The sequence below is a fragment of the Uloborus diversus genome, chromosome 6 (genome assembly GCF_026930045.1).
Source record: "Uloborus diversus isolate 005 chromosome 6, Udiv.v.3.1, whole genome shotgun sequence".
NCBI lineage: Eukaryota > Metazoa > Arthropoda > Arachnida > Araneae > Uloboridae > Uloborus > Uloborus diversus.
In genome coordinates this window covers 43,663,058-43,679,780 of record NC_072736.1, presented here as the reverse complement: position 1 = coordinate 43,679,780, position 16,723 = coordinate 43,663,058, and the positions used below count along the sequence as shown (strand labels likewise).

The following is a 16,723-nucleotide window of genomic DNA, read 5'->3' as shown; positions in this document are numbered from 1 at the left end:
TGCCCTATCATATGGTATCCTGGTAAGACACTGAATTGTGTGGAAGTGAAGAAAGCAGACTGAGATATGTAAGATCAGGGCCTGAAGTTTCTTTGAAAATTTGTCTCAAGGTCTTTAAAAAGTACTTCAATGAAGTCCCTCAACGAAAAAAACATTTTTTTCAAGTGTTTTCTTAACCCTTTTGCTGTTACGGCTGTTCATAGACGGTGAGTTTGCCTTGTGTCTTGCTACGGCCGCTATGGAAAGGCGAAAGCCGAGTGCAGAACATTCTTCCGATTGGACGTAGATCGTGGAACCCTTTATCTTGTCTATAAGTTTTTTTTTTTTTTTCTATTTCTTAGTTAAAAAACTATAAGAAACGGTAACGACAACGTTCAATTATTAATAGTTCAGCAACGAAAGGATTAAATACAGTGGCTGCCGCTTATAGGAATCACGTTTGTTCGAAACAGTTTTGATTCATTAAAGCGGTTAATTCAATCAACCACTGATTCGTTTAACCGATGCCCACTAGTAAAATTTAACGCTCGCCTCTTTTAAATGAAAAACTTTTTAGAAAAAATATTGCATCAAATGAAGCTGAAATAAAATTGCGTTATGTTAGTATTTCCAGCAGACTGATAGAAATATGTTATTTATTCAAACCGTTAATAGTATATGGAAATCGGTAACTTATGAATTTTTGTCATCATTCAATATGGTTTCCACGATCTAAATGTTCTAACAATTCTTCATGCCTAACTTTTCTCGCGACTCGTGGTTTAAAAAAAACTATTTCATTATAGGCTTGCGATCTATAATTAGACTTTCAACATCCCCACTTAATGCCCTTCCCCTCAAGCGTCCCCATAACCCCCCTCACGCGCCGGGGTAGACCGATCGCTCATTGGTCGACTAAATGAAAGCTCAGGCAAAAGTTTCCTTGTACCTTAAAAACCTCATTAGTGCACCTAACTCTAGAATATAGCCAGGGGGTAAGATTTGAATGTAAAATCCCCTCAAACTCAGAATTTTTCCTTTTTTTTGTCCATAGAAAATTGCTAAAATCAACTATACCCCTCTCCGAAGTGTAATCATATCTCGTCCTATTTTTTCTCCCTTTCTCATAGTCTGTTAAAGACTAAAAGGGCTAAGAACTTAGTCTGTTAAAGAAGTTCTCTTAGTCTTCTCTGTTGCTTAGTTAATAATATGTTTGCATATTGAATTTATACGAACGTCTTAAGAAAAAATTCACCCATTAGGGAATTTTAAAAAATCAAGATTTCAAAGCATTGAATAAGAATTCGTAAAAGTTCCAGCGAACCCAAAGTAAGCACTTAATTTAATTGTTTTAAATTTTTGTGGAGAAAAAAAAAGTGTTCGAATCCAGGGTACCCATTTTCCCCAAGTTCAATGGCGCCCCCCCCCCCAAATCTCAGCCCTCTTTTTTTTCTGACTCTCTTCTTTAGTTTATTTCTTTTCTTTTCTTTTCTTTTAAAAATATTTTTTAATATTTTTTAAATATTATTTATTTATTTATTTATCGATTTATATTTAATTATTATTGTTATTATTTTATTAGAAAAGTTCTGTGCTACGCCAATGACACACACACACACACAAACTAAAAAAATTAATGAAATGAAATATAAGCAGAAAAAAATAAAATAAAACAAATAACTTAAATTTAAAATAAATCAGTAAATAAATTTAAATACACAAATAAAAACATTTAAAAAGTCCTCCCCCCCCCCAATTTTGATGGCGTAATGAGCACCATATTCCCCCGTCCCCCTGTGGTCACTCCTGGTTCGAATAAAATAATGCTCCCTTTTTAATCAGTCATACATAACCTACGAATATTTACATGAAAGCGACAGCAATCCAAAAGCTAGAAAGTACTCGGATCGTTATTCAATTGAGTTCACGTTTTGTATTAACATTTATCGCCGTTGGCGAGTTTCACTTGGCGGTATTGAGGTCAGATAGCAACCCGACACAATGCAATGCAATCCTCAGAAAAAGTGCAGCCGGACTAATGCGGTGCTTTTCCTCTGTGTTTCGACACCACAATTCGTTGGCATCTCCGGCTGGGACTGATAAATTTCTTTTTAATCCCTTATCAGTTATCCACGCCTTAGTGCATTTGTACCTCGGCTATTTGTTTGCTGCATCTTCAGTTTGAATCACTGTGGCAGGATGATTTCTTTATAATTACTTGATTTGGATTATTTTACTCGAAGTAAGTTTAATAATTATGGATTTTTTATCTCTCTTAATGTGATTGTTTTCGATATTACTCAATTTCTTTTCTATTAAAAAATAATAATTAAACAATCAAGAATGCAACATAAACATCGTGGATTTTTAAATGTGATCGAGACACTTAAACGTGACTCATTACTTTAAATTTACTAAGTAGTGTACCCAAAGAAAATATATCGTTACAAATCTTAGAAAAGCGATTTAAAGAGAAAATTCACCTTAAGTTATTTTAAATAAATTTCGTAAACTGAGGCTTCCAGCACACCAACTTTTAAGGACAGTTCATGGACCTGGTCTTTTATTGTACTAAGAAAACCGTTCAACAAAATAGAGAAAACAAAAATCTGAGAAATGCTCTGAAGTATTTCCTTCGTAATTCAAGTAGAGTTTATTATTTATTTATTTAATGATAGAATAGAAGAAAAAAAAAAGTTAAACTACTTGTTTATCTTCTCTGTAAAATAATATTGATCTTAATCATGATACATTATTAGAAAGAATGTGTTCAAAACTAAAATATTGATTTTTTTTTTCAAATCTCTTTCTGATTGCATTTGTTTTAGAGAATACGTAGAAATTATTTTACTTTAATCGTAACTATTTACAGTTAAACCTGTGTAAGTTGACACTTGCGGTGCACTTCTTTAGTGGTCAACTTAAACAGGTGGTCAACTTACAGAGGTTGATAAAATTATTAATTTATTAACAAAAATAAAATAAAAAAAATTTGTGCATGTAATTGTTTTATAAAAGTGTGTAAAATAATATAAACCGATGCTTTTTTTTTTAAATGCTAAACTAATGAGAGGATACTTTGAAAAAAAAAAAGTTAAACTGTCACAGACGTTGCGATGGAATCGCACATAATAAAAACACCTAAAAGACCGAATACTTCCGGTGAATCACTAGTGAAAGTCGACATTCTCGAATTTCGTTTGTCAAGGTTTCATATTTATTGCATGAGAAGAATCTTGGATTTGGTTATGATTGCCAATAATATAGCAATAAGTTAATAAAATGAATAAAATAACTATACTGCTGCTTATACAGAAAATCGTAATTTAAGCTTCAATCACTTGAAAAACAAGTACCCTTTTTCCTACTCTTGATAGTTTTCTACTGACCTGAAAGTTAAATTTGTAAGTTAAAAAACCATGGTTCATACTGACTGACTAATTGAAGTGGACTTCAACGACCTCTTTCTCATGCAGTTTTTATTAGGTTTCTTATACGGTATACTTTCCATTGTTGCTCATGGCTTTTTGCCAACTTCATAACGAGCTTTTGTACACTCTATTTTGAGCGAACGCCTCGTCTTTGGAGGTGAAAGGCTCAAGCAGTTCCATTTTGATATCTTTTTAATTTTTGAATTTTTCTCCCTCCAAAACATTTTGCAAAAGGAAGGAAACTGAAAAATGGAGAGTGCAAGGTCTGGGGAGCATGGTTAGATACTTTTGATATTCAACAATAAGCAAATCATATTACATCATGACAATGCCAGACCACATGGTGCTTTGGATACTTGCCAGAGAATCGCAAAGCTAGGCCGGGAAATTCTTTCGCATACGACGAATACCTTAGACCTTGCACCTTCCAATGTAAACATCTCTCAAAACTTTATGGCTGAGAAAAAAATTAAAAATGAAGAAGATAACAAAACAGAACTACTCTTTGCCTCCAAAGACAAGCCTGTCTTCGAAAATCGAATTTACATATCGCCATCACGCAGGCAAGAAGTCAAGCAACGATGAAAAATATATCGTACGGTAAATATTGTTAAATCTGTTACAAACTGCATCTCTTTCTTCCTTTTCCCAAACGGGTAGAACTTTCCGGTAGATCTAATCTCTCAATAACTTAAACTGAAAATCATAGGTAGCTTATTTGGAGGCGATAAAATATTTTAAGTTTATACACGTTGTGTAGTTAATGAGTTTTAGTACAATAGAGTACTGAAAACATGGCCTAATGTGGATCGAAAAGTGGCAGATTTCGAAAATACCGGGTTATTGAAAATGCTCGCGACAGTTTTTCGTGAGTTTTTTTTTTTTTTTTTTGGTCTGCCAGGGTACGGTCGTGTTTTCTGCATTCGTACGGATTTTCGGATGCCGAGTTTTAAGGACTCTACTGTACAACAAGTTTCTCTATTTGTGGGCAATATTTAAAGCTGCTCTTTTTTCTACTAACGCAGCATGAAATAATAACCAAGGTAACAGAAAAAAAAAAAACTTTCTTTTTGACAGTATGTGAAGTTAGCTAGTTCACAATCTATACCAGGTCTGTCCAACTGCACAGAGCCCACGGGCCAGAATTCAGGTCACTGATCACCTTGCGGGCCGCAATTTGAAAAAGTTGAACAATAACCTCTTACCCAGGCTAGATTAAAAGATGGACCTATGGGGCATAGGCCCAGGGCACCAAGAAAGGGAGGCACCAAAAGAAAGGGGGAATTCGTTTGAACACCAGCATGCAAGGTTGGACCTGTAGATGTCCTGTACCTTTTTCTCCCTCTACAATGAATTGAGTAAAATAGCGATCAAGAGGAACTTTCGGGGACCCCGGCTTGACCAAGAATAGTAGTCTCGGATGCTTCTTGATACCATAAAATGTCGAAAAAAGAAATATGCTGCATAAGAAGTTAGCGGGCCGCATGCAGCCCGCGGCCGTCAGTTAGACAGCCCTGATTATACCATCGATATATAATTTAGTCACAGCCCTTTACCTATTGCCTCTCCCCAATTTTTTTTCGCTCTCTCGCTTCGATCTCAAGGACTTAAAACGACGACCTCTGGTGCAAGCACACAGAATAGAATATATTGCTTCTAAATTTAAGTCCATTTTTAGAGTTGTAGATAAAGCGGAGGCATTTCATCATAGTTTCGGAGAAATTGCCCGATGCTCTCAGTTCAGAGATTGCTTTATCTTCAGCTGCTAGTGCAGAGTGCAATGCGAAAGCGATATATGTGTTCCGTTTTTTTTTTTTCCGGCATGTGTTGGAAGGTCTTTCTACTATTTCTCTCTAACCTATTGATAAATCCGTTGATTCTCTCCCGAGTTGCCATAGCGACTGAGATAACCTTTCACAAAATGCTGCCAAATCGCAGGACCGAAGTTTCATTTTGCGACATTGTTTTCCATGCGTTCGCGAGAACTAAAAATGATAACAAAATGTTGCTCACATTTTTGGCAAGGAATGAAAGGAGAGGGGGAAAAAAAAGAAGCACTCTGCAGATCAAAGTCTTATTTTTACGAAATAGGACAAAAAATATACAACCTATGTGATAAAAAATAACTATGTTTTACAATGTATATAAATTGAAGTTATTTTCACAGTGGCGTACATAACACCACCGCACTCCCAGTGGCACGGGGGGGGGGGGAGGGAGGAGGAGCAAGAGGTATGAGAGTGCACGCTCTAAAAAAATAGCACTAAATATAATAATGTCTAATAAGGGCACACTTACAAATCTTATGGGGGGAGGCGCACCGAAGTCTATGTACTCTACTGTATTTTGCATGTTTTTTCAAAGCTTTTTAAGCCATTCGGAAATCGTTGTGTTCTCCAATTCGCATTGATTTTAGTGTTTCTTGGTTTTCCATCGAAAATTTTTGTTTACAAAACCTATTCTTAAATTTGTATGTGTTATCAGAGCCGCATTTCTTATATTTTTTTTTAGTTCAACAATTATTTTCTCGGTTGGTCTTTTTTATTTAAAACTAAAGCAGCAAAAAGGATGGGGATCAAAGTAGGCAGAAACAAAATTTTGGTGACAACTAGTACTTAGTAAATAGTAAAACCCTAGATCGTAGGTTAAAGTAGCTACACGTCCGCCATCTTGGGGTAAATGCTGCTTTCTTCCTATGTCAGCTATAATGAAGTAGCCTGTTTTGCTTCGTGATTGTGGATTAACAAGCAGTTAATAAGAAACCAAACCACAATCAAGAAGCAAAACACGCTACTTCACCAAAGCAGACATAGGAAGAAAGCAAACGTTTAACCTAGAACACCTTGAAAAGGACAGGCCAACTTATCCGACATTTTGGTTCCAAGACAGCTATGGATCCGTCCTTGTTTCTAGTATTTATAAATACGCTATAATGTTCGCTGGTTGCTATGTCGTACAAAAACTGATGATACGTTGAGTAAAATGCTACTTAAGGTATATCTAGAAAGTTCACCTAGTTTACAAACTCAACAAAAGTGCATCGGGAAATGTTTACTGTAATGAACCTCATTTTCACACTTGATTTGTTTTTAATTTGATGTAATTAAATCTTCTTCATTTGCAGAATACAATAAGCAAACATCAATCAGGCAACACATCTAAAGCTTGGACACCAGTTTTCTGCAACGAGGCTTTTGTACAAATACTAATTTTGTCCTGCGGCAATTTTGGGACCAAAATGTCGGCTGAGTTAGCTCCCCTTATACAGTGGCATCAGTTTAACCCCAAGATGGCGGACGCATCGCTACCTATCCTACGATTAAGGGCTTATTCTTTGGCTTTAGTACAAATAGCTGGGGAAACTCATCTGTTGCGTGGGAAGATATTGTAATAGTAACACTGTTAGATGCTGTTATGCAGCAGGATTTAGAAGAACTTTTCAATGAGTGCCTACCTATGGTCTGAACTAAGTGGGCATTTTCCTCAGAACTTGTTTTCTCCTTTACATTCCTTTGCTTCTTTCTTTCTTTTTATCATTATATATTACATCACATATCATGTCTGTCACTATTTCACGATTTCTAAAGCATATTAAATTCTATCAACATTTTTTGAAGAATGGAGTTATTTAAATTATATTTTAACAAGTTTTTTCTACGTAAAACATAGAGGGAGGTAGCAGGGTTGCCAACCTTGGAGGAACACTTTGAGGAGCATCTGTGATGATTTTGAGGAGCAATTTAAAATTTTGCGGAGCAGTTCCGCGTTTTCTATAAAAATCAATGAAAATAACTAAAACCTCTTATCTAAATTTGTTTTTGAGCTTTAATGTCGTTTTAAGCACTAGCAAGAAACAATTATTTTTAAATTAATAAAACAACCTTGAACAATATTTCAATCTTTGAGTATAAGCATCTTTAATTTATCATATTTATATGTTTGTCACGATAAAATAGCAAAATATAAGCTTGAAAACTTTCGGGCGGGAAATACGGAGCAAAATAAGGAGCCGCGGAGTTTCGGCATTTTTGAGGAGCAACTCCGTAAAATGCGGAGCAGCTGGCAACCTTGGAGGTAGTGAAATTGAGTTTCTCCTCTACAAAATGCAGTGTTATCGGCCATCTTATTACTCTCCTTGTTTTCGTTCTAACACCATGGCACACCTACAGTCATTCCAATTAACCAACAACACGGAGGAAGGAATAAAAATCGTTCTTACCTTTTGACTTGACAGAAATTCTCATCCCCGATTCAGCCTCCACTTCGTCTATTAGGGGTCATCCGCGTAATAGACATTCTTTGTCGCATCAGTTGATAGAGATAACTGCGGAAAGAAATTCCTTGCCCTGAAATTATGACAATCAGATTCAAATAAAACCGAAAACTTCATTTGTTCGAAAATACGTACTTAGTATTTTTAGCATTTGTTTGAAGTTGATGAATTTAATTTATGCATGTACAAAACTGATAGAGAGGCATTGTCTAAAGCAAATGTTGTCACAATAGAGCTTGCTCGATGGAATACAATGTTAAAAATGACTGAATAAATTGATTGATGTCCCCAAAGGAGATGATCTTGTGATCAACTTGTGGTCAAAGCCAGGAGCGTAATTAACATTCACACCCATAAGCATTTTCAGAATCATATATTTTCAATTTTGTTAAAAAGGTCAATTTTGCTCATTTTTTAAATTTAATTAATTAATATATTTATTTTTGAGGCCGCTAAGAAACCTAAAGATACTATCCTAGCTGGCTAACATTTAAATGCTAATCTATTGATACTGAAATGAGGAAGTGAGAAGCAAAGGGATGCGAGTGGCAAAATAAATAATTTGGAAGGACAGTGAAACCTGTGTAAATTGACCACTTGCGGTGCACTACTTTAGTGGTCAACTTACAGACGTTGAATTATATGATATAGATATAATTCTGTGTCTAAAAGTAGCGGTCAACTTAGACAGGTGGTCAACTTACAAGGGTGGTCAACTTTACAGGTTTTACTGTAACTAGTACAAATGGCAGGTGAACTTCTCCTCTGTCTTGGGGAAGGAGATAGTAATAGTAGCCCTGGTAGGTGCTGTTATACTTTGGAAAAAAAATCAATGAAAGCCTACCTAGGAAGTTATCTTTATACGCGTTTGACTCAAAACTTGAAAATATCCACTTACATACATTTGCTTCTCACTGGCGCAAATGTACCTTTTAAGATCCCAGACGTTTGGAAATTTGAATTGTGCTTTTCTAATGTTTCTGTTAACCAGTATACTTTTTTTAGCTGAGGTGTTTTTTTTTATCAGTATTTAGTTACATAAATTTAACTCAAGGTTGCCGAAATTCGAATTTCAGACGCTACTCATTTTTTCCTTGACAGGGAAGAATCGCTATCCATCAAGTAAAAATGCAGTGGATGCTCGATTTTACGAGCCTCTGTCTACGAACTTGAACCCTTTTACGAAAAGTTTACCAGTTCCTGAATAATATTTTATTCAAACAATGCATTTCGATTTTATGAATATTTTTTGTGGCTTGAAAATCGAGCATCAATGGGGTCGTTTCCACAATTTTAAAAGTATTTTTTCTGAAAGAGCATGCTTAAAAACATGGGATCTGACCATTTTTTAAATAATTTCTTTAAGTTTAATATTTTAAAAATATTACTTAAATCGGTGCTCTTTCATCGTTTAACGCTTCTGTCGATGACATCACGAATGATGAAATGCCATTTAGTGTTGCCATTCACGGTCCAAAATATTTAATTCCTATCTTTAGTCACGCATATTGGCAACGATATGGTTGGTAGCAAGCATAGAGCGCAATTTTAATTCGCTGCTTGATTATCATAACGTGGAAACGTAGTAGAAAGATGCGACAAAGTGCATCATTTGTGACGTTATAAAGACCACGCCTTGTTTGAAAAATCGGACATTTTAAAAATTAATTTAAAAAAAACTGTTGGATAAATGAAAGTATTTTCTGGGTCCATGTTATTTTTTTTTTGCTCATTCCATCCATTTCAATGACTAAAAGTAGTACTTTTGACTGAAGGAAACCACCCCATTGTAACCATCTCCTTATCTATGAACGCATTACAAAAAAGTTTTTAACCTAATTTTCATTACAAACAACAAACCATTTTCTGATTAAATGATAATTAAACGTTATCAGATATGTTTGTTTAAGGAAGTGTTCCTCGCATTTCTTTCCTCTGTAACATTCATAAATGTGTTACTAATTGTGCACGTTTCTTCTTGTTCCAGGACCCAATGTCTCACCGAATCATAGAGAAGAGGCGTCGGGACAGGATGAACAACTGTCTTGCTGACCTGAGCCGCCTCGTGCCAACCAATTACTTGAAAAAGGTACGCCAACTCATCGCCGTTTTTGCACCTGTTGCAATCGTATAAATAATCAACTGATTATAATAACGCTTAGATTGTTAATATTTCAAGTCAAATAAGAAATGTCACCTTGGAGGAGAAATGAACATTAGCTCACGTAAGCGAATTTTTCGAGAATCAAACCACGTGTCATCCCGCAATCATACATGAGTCAAATATACATGAATCAAAATGCATTTTTTTTTTCAAGGTAATCAGTTTTGGCAAATTAGTTGTAATACCTGGTATTTACAGTAGTTTCAAAACATAGCTAAATTTTAGTCGAAAGCGATAAAGAGCTAAATTTGTTCTCAACTACTTGCACTGGAAAGACTTGACGCGCACTGCTGCCACAAAATCGCCAATGACGTCGGGTGATATTTATTACTGAAGTAGAAATGCCGTGTTTGGCAAGTCTTTTCATCCTTCTTTTGCTTTGTGTTATTATAAAACAAAAAGTTCCTATCAGAACCAAACCAGCCTTTTTTTTAATCTTTCCCATCTTCAGTTTCTAACACGAGCATAATCAATCACTCCATCTGTTGGATTCATTGAGAAGAGATAAAATGGGGGGAGTGAAGACCTTCTTTCTTGAACCAAAGACCCCAAGTCATGTGATAGATTTTAAAGCAAAACATTGGAAGGTTTCAACATTGAGGAAACATTGGGGAAACAGTGAGGTTTCTTTCGCTAGTTTCATACAAAACGCGTCAACTATTCGTCGTTGTTGAGTCACGTGACTTGGAGCCTCAGCTTTTGCTAAGCGAATGATTGGACTTTCTCCGTCCATTTACTAATTCCTACTCTAAGGTTGGATTAGGCGGTACATTATTTCAAGTATATCGTTTTCACAATTTAGAACAATTTTCTTCTCTACAGACCAACAGACACATATTTCCCCATTTCAAAACTACTTACAATGTTTTTTTTACGTCTTCACTTTATAAACTAAGGTAATGTTTTAATAAATTTAATTATTGGATTCATGCATTCTTATTGTGTGAATGACTCCTATGTTTTTATAAGTCACATCAAAATCATATAAATAGATCATGTCTATAGCTTGTTCTTCTGTATTTTGCAGGGTCGTGGAAGGATTGAAAAGACGGAGATTATTGAGATGGCTATTAAACATTTGAAACACTTACAAGCTCATCCTTGTAAAGATCCAGGTAAGTCTTTCAGATATTAATTTAAGAAAGTAGGTGTTCAATAGATAAAATAAATGGTGGAAAAATTGCTTGTTAGTTAAAATACGTGAAATGTAAGAGCTTAAAAAAGGGTTCCTTAAAACCACGAAATATGTCAACAATCAGTTGCAAATTCGTCTGTTTTTATATGAATATTTAATTAGACATGACTTCCGACCTGGGTTTAATTTCCATGGCAGCTCACAAGACCCCAGGTCCTGCACTGCTTTTCAAATTTAGGCGAATTTTTAACTTTTGACGGAAGTTCAGACAATTTAAGTATGAAAATGAGAGCTGAAGATCATAGGGCTCACGAACTTCTCTTATCAGAAATTAAGCTCTGATTCAGGCTGCAGCTTAAAATATACCTTCCAGGATCAACTCAATTTTTGGCTTCGTCAGAAAAACAAGAAATACCAACAGTTTGTTGAAAATGCAAACTATATTCTTCCGTTTGCAGCAACTTACCAGTGCGATTGCGAATCTTTGTTTTCGACGTATTCAGTCGCCAAAACTTATACCGGAGCTCTCTAGAAGCTGAACTTAACCTTCGACTCCAGCTACCAAAAATTGAACATAATGAATCAATTTGATGCCAGATAAAACTAAGTGTTTCTCTTCCAATTAATTCAATAACCAATTTTTAATTTTAATAATTTTGTTACCTGTTTATATCTGTCTGTTCAATTTGATTATTGTGCTCCAGAATTTCTAAATAAAGTTATGCATTAAACTACCTAGTTAATGTTTTTTTAAATAGTTATGTTCTTCTCTAATAACATACGGTTAATTTCATTAAGTTCAACTAACTAGAAATGACAGCTACCTATTCACTCTGTTGACTGAGGTCTGCACTGAATATTGGTCTATGAAAAGGGTCTGCTGACTTTAAAGTTTAGGAAACCCTGTGCTAGCCGTTACTACAATTATTATTACTATTTTTTAAGTTTTACTTATGTTACTGTATTTGTTACCCTGCGCTTTTGGTGTTTGGATAACTAACAATCCTATTTTTTCTCCCTAAAGGACACTGCGAAGTGGCGAAAGCTACGGAGCAGGATCATAAGAGGCAGTATCGCCTCGGCTACCAGGAGTGCATGTCGGAGACAGTGAGATTCATGGTGGAGTCTGAGGGACTCTTCTCCGGCGATGGTGTTTGTGTCAGACTCATCAACCACCTGCAGAAACATTACGACAAAGTAGCTGGAGGTACGATATCTACAACCATCTGCTCGTTTTACAGCATTAAGTAAAGAAACGACTGCCCTATTTTGCGTCTTCCCGCATTTAGACATTGGTTCAAACAGTGGATGACCAGATCTGACTGTGCAATTAGTGAAAAAATAATTTAGTACTCTAGAGTCTTATTCCACGAGATTGTTAAAGACTGCAATTGACAAAATTAATCTGAAAAAAATTGTTGAAAATTTGCCGATAGCAACAGTTTATAACAGTTAATCTTATCAAAAAATACTTATTACTCAAAGTAACAGTTTTCATTGAGAGCTATAAGAACTGTAATGTTTGAAGTAGTATTAGATTCTTGGTCATTTAGTAGCAGATGTAATTTGACCGTCTTGAATTTATAATTTCTTTTTTGGTTAACCATCAGAGTCTTGCGAAAAATTTGAAAACAATATTTTACCAATATGATACCCTCAGATCTTGAATTTTGATATAGTTTTTAAGCATTTTAAAGTAAAATAATTTTTTTTAGTTTTTCCTAAACTCTTCACTTTAATGCGCACACTAGATTTTTGCGCGGCAGACCTTTTTATTTTATACGCGTATTATGAACGTCCAAGGACAAAATCTGATTATTTGTTCTTGTTTTAGGTTTATGCTACACACAAGCCTTAGGCCTGATGGTTTCTGAAGAGTCAAAAAATTCTATACATATGGAAGTTGAAAACACGAACTCTTGCTTTCCTTCCGAATCTTCGCCTACTGGAACAATGATGTCGGACAGCCATCGTGAATCTCCTTATCCATACGAAAATCGTAAACCAGAACTGCAAGAGCTGAAGCAAGAAAATGAGATGAACGGTCTCAACTCTCATCCACCTATCTGCGAAGAATCATCTCCACCGGTTAAAGTGACCAGCCAACTTCGCGAAATGCTTCAGAACCCTGGAGTACCGAAAGAAACCTCACGGTGTAGCAGCAGCAATGGCAATCACCCTGCCGTCAGAAACATTTCACCCTTACTTCACCCAACACCAGTGACTGTGACTGTAACCCCCAGCAGCAACAATGATTCAATCCCGAAGCACGAGGAGGGGTATTACAAGTTCAAAAACAGCATCCAGCACAGGTTCAACGCGGATCTGAGGCACAACAACCCATCCTCGCCTACCGACAGCCATGCGTCAGACCGGATGTCCTTGCCTGAGGAGGACCACAACAACAACAATCCCAAATTTCACATTTCCGAAGCATCTCCTTTGCGCCCAAGCAATTTGACTCATAACGGCAGTGACGAACGTTTGGGTCACAACGGTTCCGGTTCCCTGCAACCTGCTCTCTTGAGTAATGGTCATGCTTTCTCACACTATTCCCCTAATCACTCAGCCCCTTCAGAACTCTCAGTCAAAATTCCAGAAAGGAGTCATGACGGCTACTCGAATCCTACATACAGTGCCCCGCCCCACTGGGACTCTCATGCTGAGACCGCCAGTAGTTGCGGTTCGAACCCTAGCCCATCCCCCACAGCTGCAAGGTCTTGCAACGGTAGTAGTTCTGGATACAGCACAAACGGGGACAACATTCCAAACGGATCCAAGGTGAAATCAAGTCATTCTCCTGTTCTGTCTCCCTATTCACATACTCCAGACAGAATGTCGAATCGGAGCCCAAGTCCAGTGCAAGGACCTGGGGTTCCTATTTTCGCTCTCCATCCCAAAGGCACCTTTTATGTCCCACTGACAATCGACTCGTCACTTCTGATTCCTTATCTGATCGGCTCAGACGATATAGCTCCGGTGTTGCATCCTATTAGTATATGCATTAATCTCAGTAACCATTCCATGAAAGTCGAAAAACTGAATGGTGCAACGTTCCATCACAGACCACATTCTTCTTTCATCATGGAAAAATTTCACGATCGCCTCATGTATGCGGATCGTCACCCCTTTTACCCCTGTCCAGTGAGTCCTGCCAGAAATGGCTGCTCTTGAAATCACTCATCTCCTTGACATTTCGTGATTTTCTCAAAGAAACTTTTACCACGTGTTGATTTCCACCTATGCCGGTCATAAGGAACGTTTTCTAAATGCCGCCAAGATGATCGAAGCTTGCAAGCGGTGCAATGAGTTTCAAGATCGTTTTGTCTCAACGGCGATGTCTACGATATCGTGATCGATGTCAGATTCTTAAACAGTTGGGATTGATGAACCTTTCCTAAACTGACAGAAACGAAAAAAAAACTTTTGTCATCATCTGATCCGATTTTTTTTTGGAAAATGCCAAAGTATTGAGGAAAATATGTACATATTTTTCGCAGTAAACAGTGTATAATTTTCAAAATGTATATTTCATTTGAGTTATAGTGACATTATTTGTTTCACGAGCTGAAAAATATCTCCAAGGAGATTATTATTTTTCGAATATCTTCTGGGTAAGAAAGTTACTTGTGCTTTCAAATTCGGCAAAGATGGACTTGTGATACTTCGTGAATTAAACGCATGTTGCGATTTCGTAAAAGAAACCCACATTAATTTGAAATTTTATGTTGTAATTTATTTGCAAGTGATAAAAAAATACCTTGTAGAATTTTAAAAGAGCAATGATGCTATTTAAAACTTTTGTCTTTTTTTTTTGTTATTATCAATGTTTTATTTTAAAATTTTTATGCTGTTTATCTTCATTCGGTGCTATGTAACAATGTAAAATTTTGAGTAAAATAATCTTCTACCGTATTTACTCACTTTTTAATCGAGAAATTTAGTACTCAATTAAATGAATTAAAAAAAAAAAAAACTTACGAAGTTTACTTATATCCGAAGCAAAGCGTCGTTTTCTTCCCCTTTTTATATTTTTTATTGCACGTGTATAAATTGAGACAGCAAATATGAAACCTGTTCACACGGTCGTATGAAAACACTTTCAATCTTATACATTTTCATTTTTCTCAAGACGCTCATTTCTAAAAAACGTGTCAAAACGTTTATACATTTTAAGAATTTACTAATCGCTATTATGACGTTTTTTATTATAATGGAAAGATACAAAATTCAACAGTGCGTTATTAAAAGAAACACTGGAAAAAACTTACGCAAAAGTTGCACCATGTTAGAATATTTAATATGTTCAGCTAAAAAGACTTGTTAAGTATCGTACGCAGAAATCTTTATCTCTCAGATCGCAATACATTTTTAGTTTTTTCTTAGATTTAAAAGACGACAGACTGACATCGAAACTTATGGTTGTTGCTCATGTTATTCGTAGAAATAGTTTTTGCTTCACACTATATGAACATTTATGATATACATAAGACTTACATATACTTCTCATAAAAAACATCAACTCTGAGTTTTAAGAGATTGAATTTTGTGATAGACAGTTTGCTCAAGATAAAAGCTCATGGCCAGCTGGACTCGCCACCTCAAAAGTTGAAAATTGATTTTAATATTTCAAATTAAAAAACGAATTCCATTTGGATCCGAATTGCAGCTAGGTAACTAGTTTTTAAAGCACCTTTTTAAAAAATATTTCTTTTCAGGAGCATATACTTCCCCAAATCTTCACATATCACAAAAAGATGTCACAAGGATATCTTAGTGTGAAGCTCAGAAACAACTTTTTTGACTATTTGACTATGGAAAAGGACTTAAACTAATAATGTCCAGCTGTAAAGTTTAACCATATCCTTCTCTGAATTCTTTTCTGGCTACGCCACTGTTAACTCACAAAAAATCAATCCAGATCAAAATTTCTCGTAGTTTAACAAGTCCAGTGCAGGTTTTGAATTTACAAAAGATGAAAATCATATGCAAAGCTATTATATGCTAAACCCCTTCCAACCTTGAACTCAAGAAATATATTTCATAAAGAAAGATATATAAATGAAAAAATTATATAAAACTTACTGAGAAAAGTGCCTTACTGCTGACTTTATCAATTCTATCTTAGAATATTTCAGATGCTATTATCATTCCTTTTAACAACGCATAATAATTTTGGTTATGAACTTTTTAATAAATGTGGGTTTCTTTTAGTATTTAATTGTGCGGAAAGTGAAGTGCTGTGATTAAAAATATTTTGTATGAAGATCAAAAAACCGTTTTTTGAAAGTTCTTGAATGAACAGAACGCAAACAAACGCGTTAAGCCTGTGTAAAAAGAAATAGCTCTTAAGTCAGTTCTCTTTTTACTTGAAAAATTTAAGATGTCTTTTGAAATTTTTATTGTAAAAAAGATTGTCTATACAAGAGTTTGTAAAAAGTGTTGTAAAAATAAAATATTTGGAGTGCCAATAATTTCGTTTATTTTTTTCTTTGATTATTACGTTATTTTTATTGCAGGGCCGTTCCGAGAAAAAGTAGACATTTTGTCCTGCACGTGACAGATCTGTATTTAATTTCAAAACGTGTAACAAGTAACTTTTTTTTCCTTTTTGCCTAAGAAATTACTTGTGCATGTGTGGTTTCTAAGGTGGAAAATCTTCGTAACATTTTAAAACTATTACTTTTGTCGCGAAATATAGAATTGTCACGTGTTTGACAAAATGTCTGGTTTTCTATGGA

At 35.4% G+C, this 16,723-nt stretch overlaps 1 protein-coding gene across 2 annotated transcripts in view; it reads left to right on the top strand.

The window, feature by feature from the left end:
- LOC129225315 (transcription factor cwo-like) overlaps window positions 1-16,453 on the top strand; it is a 68,435-nt gene extending 51,982 nt beyond the window's left edge. Inside the window, exons 1-5 of one of the 2 annotated variants that reach the window (XM_054859907.1) lie at window positions 2,068-2,221; window positions 9,671-9,772; window positions 10,875-10,962; window positions 12,007-12,189; window positions 12,817-16,453. In XM_054859907.1, coding sequence (XP_054715882.1) covers window positions 9,677-9,772; window positions 10,875-10,962; window positions 12,007-12,189; window positions 12,817-14,156 — 1,707 coding nt within the window. In that variant the 5' untranslated portion in view covers window positions 2,068-2,221; window positions 9,671-9,676 and the 3' untranslated portion in view covers window positions 14,157-16,453. Of the gene's footprint in view, window positions 1-2,067; window positions 2,222-9,670; window positions 9,773-10,874; window positions 10,963-12,006; window positions 12,190-12,816 lie in introns of those variants that run through there. The other variant, XM_054859906.1, reaches the window with a different exon arrangement.
- The last annotated feature ends 270 nt before the right edge of the window (window positions 16,454-16,723 follow it).